Source organism: Haliaeetus albicilla, chromosome 20, assembly GCF_947461875.1.
Source record: "Haliaeetus albicilla chromosome 20, bHalAlb1.1, whole genome shotgun sequence".
Lineage (NCBI taxonomy): Eukaryota > Metazoa > Chordata > Aves > Accipitriformes > Accipitridae > Haliaeetus > Haliaeetus albicilla.
Window position 1 is genome coordinate 7,049,133 of NC_091502.1, and position 8,111 is coordinate 7,057,243.

At 35.2% G+C, this 8,111-nt stretch overlaps 1 protein-coding gene across 5 annotated transcripts in view; it reads left to right on the forward strand.

Moving 5' to 3' along the window:
• SACS (sacsin molecular chaperone) overlaps window positions 1-8,111 on the forward strand; it is a 62,456-nt gene that overhangs the window by 37,913 nt on the left and 16,432 nt on the right. For 3 of the 5 annotated variants that reach the window (XM_069808145.1, XM_069808146.1, XM_069808148.1), the window contains 3 exons: window positions 831-2,313; window positions 4,879-4,970; window positions 7,920-7,946. In XM_069808145.1, coding sequence (XP_069664246.1) covers window positions 831-2,313; window positions 4,879-4,970; window positions 7,920-7,946 — 1,602 coding nt within the window. The remainder of the gene's footprint in view (window positions 1-830; window positions 2,314-4,878; window positions 4,971-7,919; window positions 7,947-8,111) is intronic. The other 2 variants (XM_069808147.1, XM_069808149.1) reach the window with 1 other exon arrangement.

Consider the following 8,111-nt stretch of genomic DNA (forward strand, 5'->3'; position numbering starts at 1 on the left):
GATAGTACATACTCTTTCACAAGCTGGTAATATTCAGTCTTGAAACCTGTTATTCTGGCAGAATGTTTTACTGCTGTACGGAAGCAGCATATAGCGTAAATAGTGCTTACAGTCTACATAGTTATAATAGTACACGGTAAGAGGCAAATTTTTGCTGAAATAACATTTTTAAGTTGTGAAGTGAGTTTGTAAAGACACAGGGTGTTTTTCCACAAATTTTACCTAGTAGAGCATGAATAAAAGCTTAGGTAATACATTCAGCAGTTTGATAATTCTGGGAATGTATGCTTTTAAATGTACAAGATTACTGTTTGCAAGCCTTCAAGATCTGCAGAGTATGAATGTAATAGAATAAATCTTTAGTAAATTAATTTTTTTTTCCTGAAAATATTGGAAAGATAAAAGTATATAGTTGAAAAAAAAATATACTTGCTCACTGTTTGCTAGAATTCAAATAGTTGAATGACTATTTATATATTTAATTACAGAATAGGGGTGTGCTTGTTTCTTCCTGTCAGTAAGCACTGAATTATATGTTATCAGAATCAGAATCATGTAGGTTGGAAAAGACCTTTAAGATCATTGAGTCCAACTGTAAACCTAGCACTGGCAAGTCCACCATTAAACCATGTCCCTAAGCACCACATCTACATGTCTTTTAAATACCTTTAGGGATGGTGACTCAGCCACTTCCCTGGGCATTATACTCGGTTCATCGCGGTTTTATAACGTTTGTTTTTCATGCCCTTTTAAAATTTGTTCCTTAAGACTGTATTTGAAAAATATGTTGTTTTAGGATTATTAATAGTTGTTGTTTTTTATGTATACAGATGTCCCTAGTATTTTCAGTGGTGACCAGATTGGAATGCTTGATCCCCATCAAACCCTTTTTGGACCTCATGAATCAGGCCAGTGTTGGAATCTAAAAGAAGATAGCAAGGAAATCAATGAACTTACAGACCAGTTTGCACCGTTCATTGGTGTATTTGGCAGCACTAAGGAAACCTTTAAGAATGGAAACTTTCCTGGTACCTTTTTTCGTTTCCCACTTCGTCTGCAGCCTTCCCAACTGAGCAGCAATGTTTATGACAAACCGAAGGTTTTAGAGCTGTTTGAATCCTTCAGAGCAGATGCGGACACAGTATTGCTCTTTTTGAAGAGTGTTCAGGATGTTTCATTGCATGTTAGGGAAGCTGATGGAACTGAGAGGCTAATTTTCAGAGTAACTGCTAGTGAGAACAAGGCATTGAAGCATGAAAGACCCAATTCTATCAAAATCTTAGGAGCTGCAATAAATCAGTATTGTAAGGGAGTCCCAAGCAATAGCATAACATGTGTGACATACCATGTAAATATAGTTGTAGAAGATGAGAGTGTTAAGGACGCACAGAAAACATCTTGGTTAGTATGTAATTGTGTAGGTGGTCGAGGAATGTGTACTGAACTGGATTGTTTAGCTGACGACTTGAAATTTGTTCCTACTATTGGAATAGCCATGTCTTTATCAACTAATGGGGAGGAAAAAGGAGCTGTAGCAGACTTTTCAGGAAGAGCATTTTGTTTTCTGCCTTTGCCTCCAGGTGAAGAAAGCAAAACTGGACTCCCAGTTCATGTTAGTGGTTTCTTTGGTCTCACAGACAATAGGAGGAGTATCAAATGGCGAGAGCTGGATCAATGGAGAGATCCAGCAGCTTTGTGGAATGATCTTCTGGTGCTAAATATAGTGCCAAAGGCATATACCACCCTTATTTTGGAAGCTATCAAACGAATGGAGACTGAGAAGAATTCGGATTTTCCATTGTCAGCTGAAAGAATTTATAGGTTATGGCCTGATGAGAACAAAATCAGGGTACCCTGGAAACCAATTGTAGTACCTCTCTTTAAAGAGCTGCTCCAGCATACAGTTATTTACTCAGTGAGTAATCAGTGGATAAAGGTGGAACAGGTGCACTTTTCTGAAATGGATGAGAGTTTGGAGTACACACAGTCTGTTCTCAACTACCTCCAGAATTCAGGGAAGCAGATTGCCAAGGTACCAGCAAATATTGCTAGTGCAGTGCATCTTACTATTTCTACTGCTAAAGCTGTGAAAAAAGTGACTCCTGCTGTAGTACGGCAAGTACTAAGGAAATCTGGACACAGTGGACCTGCTGAAGAAAAGCTTCATCTTTTAGAATTTGTGCTTGCTGATGGAGTCTACAGTGACCTGATTGGATTGGAGCTTTTGCCATTACAGAATGGAAATTTTATTCCTTTTTCCTCATCTGTGTCAGAACAGGATGTAGTTTACATAACCTCAGAAGAATATCCCAGGTATACTTAATATTTTAAATACTGTTTTATTGGGGTTTTTTTTAGTTTAAATGTTAAAACAGAGCTTCAGACTGTTATTTGGTTATCTGCAAACAACATGATATGCAGCAGCCTGTAATGTAAAGAAATAATGCATAGATAGAACTCAGTTTTCTGTATATATGTACATGTTTGTGTGCATATGTCTCATTTGAAAAGTTTGACAGCTGCTTGCCATTATAACTTTATGAAGAATCATGTGACCTAGGCTTTAAGGGAATACCTCAGGATACATTTCAAGTTAGCTTTCTTCTGAAAATTATAAATAGGAGGTTAGAAACATGCATACTAGGAAGTACATTAAATTAGGTAATGTTAAGAGCTTTTATTAGACTTAAAGCTTGAGATTACTTCAGGTTTTTTTTTTTGGTTTTGGTTTGGTGTTGTGTTTTTTTATTTTTTTTTTTTTACACAACACTTACTTTCAGTGCAGGGCTTAGTACTAAACACTTGCTGGTTTCAGGAATTAAACAGATACTACTGTGGAAAAGGTGGGCTTGTCTTTTACATCTACTCTCACTTTGTTCTTTCCAGTCCCTCTCCAATTATTTTATTTTTTTTCTTGCTCATTTCTCAGCTGTGTCAGTGTTCCAATTTGGGTCACATCTAATCAGCCAAAAAACCTTGCACTGACACTGGGGAGGGGAGAGCAAAGAGCAGGATAGTTGGAATAAGTGACCTTGGGGTCACTGAGGAGAAAACATGACTACTGCTTTTTATGCCTGTACTGGATTATGCATGTATAAAAGATTTGTTAAATCTGGACCCTTCTCCAAGTAATCTCTTAAGACATACTGCTTGAAATCACTCAGACACGCCAGATGTCTTACCTGTAGCTGTTAGTTCTTACAAAGTGTTACCCGTACGTATGTTCACAACCACCCCTCCTTCTCCTTTCCTTCAGAGTTCCACTAATTTTCAGATCCTCAACTTGAGAGAATATGGCACTTGGCATGTGCTTTGCTGCTTTTACTGCCCTATGGACTGTTTATAAGGGAAGTAGAGGTGGGTTGGAGTGTGCCAATATAGATATTATTAAGGTAAAAAGTCCTCCAAGTAAGGTCCTTATGTAAAATGTGGTTTGAATATATGTATAGACAGCACATCTTCAAGAAGGTTTGAATGTATGTGTAGACAACACATCTTTAAGAAAAGCAGTTGGGTGCAGGTAACTGGTCTTCTCATGTTGCTTGAGAGGAGTTTGCTTTTTTCAAGTCTGCTGCTGTTCTTTTTTTGTTAGATACTAAACCCATAATCTTTCTTGGTCTAGGCAATTCAGGTTATTTATCAGTGGATTAACACTACTCAGAGCCTGTGATTCTAGTGTCTTCTTAAAAAAATTATAATAATAAAAAAAATTTCTCTAGCATCTGTTGTGAGATGATTTATCATTTGCTATTCTTTCACTTTGTTTCACCTTCCAGAAGTTAAGCCAGTATACTAATACAGAAAACATTCCCATGATAAGACTAACAAATTACAGCCCTGCTTCAGGCTAGTCATAAGATATTTTTTTTGAAACTTAATGATACCACTATGTCTTACTCAGTTCATGTTCTGATGGTAATGGACTTAGTTTGGTTAGTCTTGCAAAACTGATAGAAAAGTATGTTATACCAGGCATAAATCTACTTGATAGCTATGATAATACACAGGTTTGAAATAGTAATGCTTTATTTGCCTCTATTCTTGCCTACAGTAAATATTTTTAATTCTAATCTTATAAATATGATAAATGACTTATGCTAGATGTTTTAAAACACTTTCAACTTAAGTTTGGCTTGTCGTGTATTCAAATTTGGAGCCTGCTTAAAAAGCTGAAGTAAGCTCTTATGAATTTCTTTCTGTTAACACCTGTGGAAGAACAAGATTCTGTGTTGGTTTATGTATAATTAACATACCTGCTGACAGAATTAAACTGGATAGTTATTTTTGATTTCAGGAAGACCAAAGCTCTACAAAACTAAATAGTTTTAAGTGCTAACATGAAGGGAAGGAAAGGGCAGGATGAGACTGACTCTTGGCTACAATAATCTTAACCACCGTCTGCAGATATCTTGAAATCCACAGATCTGTGTGAAGTTCTAGAATTACATGTTGTACGTTTTCTATGTTTTCAAATAAAATCTTTAAGAGACATAGAATAGTAGGTGCTAGTTAACCTTTCTTTTTTTGTGTTAGAATACAAATAGGTGAAAATAATTTTCTAATCCCAGTTTTCCTATCAAAAAAACTTGCTTAGACCTGCTTTGAAAGGAAGAATAGTTGGAAAAATTAGTTTCTTACTACTCTCTGCTTCTAAATGTATAATTTTCTCATATATAAGAAAATGCCCACTGAAAGCCCTATTCTGCATATGTAAGCAATTGCTTTGTATGTGACTGTTTTACCATGATGATTACCATGCTGGTAATGTCTGTGGAGCAACATAAATTAGATGCTTTGCTAAAATGTGTTTTGGTTGTTTTTGTTGTTGTTGTTTTTTTTTGTTTGGTGGTTTTTTTTTTTTTTTAAATGGTGTGCTAGATCTCTCTTTCCTGGCCTGGAAGGAAGGTTACTTTCTGATGACCTGAAGCCTGAGGTTCTAGCTGCTTTGAAAGAAGCTGCCAAAAGCCGAGGTAATATGTCTTTTGTATTCTCATCTAGTGAAACAGATTTCTAATGGTTGAACAGACTAGTTCTAAACCGAAGTTTAAAGTAATGTCTCTTTTGAAATTGAGTTCATGTAAATAAGTTGGTCATCCCAAAAAATATTTAAGATATGATAGACTATATTGTTTAAATTGGAAATGACACAAATGAAAATTATAAATGAACAAAAGGGCAAAGTCAAGGGTAGAAGGATGAAAATTTACAGTACAAGAATAGATATTTGCATAGTAAACCACGTATTCAAGATTCAGTAATTTTGTTCAAATAGTATTCTTCTACTTAAGACAAGTCTGAATTCTATTTTGCATTTGTAGTATTTGCATACGCAATAGCTATGTCACGGTTTTGGTATTATGGGTTATCTCTTATCTCACAATCGCAAGTGATCATATCAGTGTATTTTTTTAAAACGAGGTGAAACCAGCCTAAGCATCTAGCCTCAAGCATACTGTAGATCATATAATTTTATGAAGTGTTTCCTGAGTCTTAATTTGTAGCTTATGGTTGTATCAATGTGGACCTGCTGAAATACTTCGAATCTTGATCAAAAGACCTGGTGAAGAAGTTTGCTGCATCTGTAGATAAGATGCTTCTATGTTTAACTGCCTTCACAATTAATTTTTTTTGCCTCTTTTCTACTCAGAGTTTGTCTATATTTACCTTTCCACCCTTGCGTTTCATTATGCATTTGATTGGTAAATTTGAAGTCTGAATTTCAGAAGTCTTTTCACGTAAACACAACGTGCAAATAAGTCACTCTTCAGCTTATTTTTAAATAGTATGAGTATATGGTGAGCTGTTCTTCAATGTTTAGAAAATGTGCTTTTCAGAAAAAGATTCTTTTTTTAAATTGCTCAATTTGTCAGAATTCTTTTTTAGACTGAAGACATTAGAACCAGACATAGAATACTATAAATCATTGTCTTGATTTGCTTTTTGTGATACCCTTTATCATGGTCTTCATTCATTCAGTCATACTCTTTCTTTCTTCAGACTGTGTTCTGACCTTTTTTCCCCTTCAGTTCTTTTTATGTTCTCTGTTTATTTTTCCTGTTCATTTGGAAACCTACTCGTTTCTCCAGGGTTTGATCATTGCTTCATTATCCAAAATAATAGAAAAATAAGGTAATTCTGAGGGAAGATGATAAACTTTTAAAGTATGGCAAAGCATCTGTGAAAAGATTGAAAGAATTGGGAGTGACTTACTACACAGAGTAAATAGTGTAAATATTTGAAATAATATAAATTGTGTAGAAGATATGAAATCAATGCTAGGACTTTCATTGAATATGAAGAATAGCAAGCCTGAAACTGAAACTACTATAAAGAAAAACTTTGTTCTAAAAAGCAGAATTGTCACAGCCTTAGGGGCATATTATATGATGGGTGTTGTGTCTATTGTTGCAGTAGAATATGCTTATTTTAATACTTTTTTTTTACTGTTAATTTCCCCCAGTAGTGTTTTTAATTTATTTTCTTTTAATACAGACTAAAAACTGTTGAAAGTAGTGACTACTTTCACTGTTTGGATACACAATTTAATATACTTAATCTGGGATAGAACCATAAAGAACTACTGTTTCCTCTAGTAGTAATTGCTAGGAGTTAAAAAAGACAGAAATATATATGGATCAGGATAGCCACAGTGAGATTAGATGGATGGAAGATTGTATGGAAGACAGGAATGTTAGCTTTGAAAAATGCCAGTTCCCGTGATGATACTTTAAATTGACTTTTGAGATGTATTGTCCTAGACAATGTCCTTCAAGTCAGAGTCACAAAGCAGTCCAAAACCATGCTTAAATTAAAAACCAGAGCAAAACAACCAAAACAAAATATAGGTCTGACAGACTATATGCTTGAATACATCTTAAATGGAAAAAGCAGAGGTGACTAAAATGAAAAACCCCTATATATTCCTAAAGCAATCACTTTCTGAGTTCTTCTAGGACATTCATTCACTTCCAGGCTTGGTCTGAGTTGCAACAAAGTCTATCTAGTCTTTTTGTTCCTGGGAAGATTTTTGGTCACATTTAACGTCCTGCTTTTGTCTATCTTCCTCTGGCAGTTTCTTTGAATGACATTTTTCTAGGGACTTGTTCTTGGTTGGTAGTATGCCTCTCATTGATTAGAAGAATGTAATTTTGTAAATGAAGATGGCAAGTATAATTCTTCTACATCTTCTAGAAATGCTTAAGGACTTTTAGATAATCCTTTGCAAGACTGTAGTTGCCTACTTTTCATTCTACCTCCTCCTAAATTATTCTTCATTCTGAGATTTTGCATTATTGTAAAGTACAACTGCAGTACCATAAAAGTTGTATGTTGTTATAAATAGTATGTGTTAGAGAGGGTTTTGGCAGGTATTGAAACCTTAGCTGTCAATAATTTTACTTACATAGCTGTAGAAGTTCATAGAATCATAGAATGGTTTGCGTTGGAAGGGACCTCAAAGATCATCTGGTTCCAACTCCACCCTGCCATGGGCAGGGACACCTTCCACCAGACCAGGTTGCTCAAAGCCCCATCCAACCTGGACTTGAACACTTCCAGGGATGGGACATCCACAACTTCTCTGGGCAACCTCTTCCAGTGCCTCACCACCCTCATAGTGAAGAATTGCTTCCTATTATCTCATCTAAATCTACCCTCTTTCAGTTTAAAACTGTTACCCCTTGTCATTATATCAGAGAGATTCCTGATAGAGTTGCAGAAATAGAAACTTTCTTGTATTATTTCTTTGAGAAAATGGGATGCAATCTTTTTTGTTGTGTTGTACAAAGACAACCAGATCTTATTTTTTTCTCTCCTAAAATGTGTACTGTATTTTTCTAGTTAATAACTGTTTCTATATTTATAGTGTTAATGTGTAACTCATGGGATGTTTTCTAAAAATGGATTTGATTATATTCTAGCCCAACAGCTTCTCTGGGGATTTTCAGGTATGGTTATTAACTGAAGATGTACTGGTTTGGATTGAAGCTTGATATTTGTGTGAATTTGATGATTAGCTATTCTTATTACCCCAGCTTTCTTGTAAACAAAACTTGCCAAATAGAGCTGCCAAAAGGTAGCTACCAAACATAATTATGAAAAGAGTTCTAAAT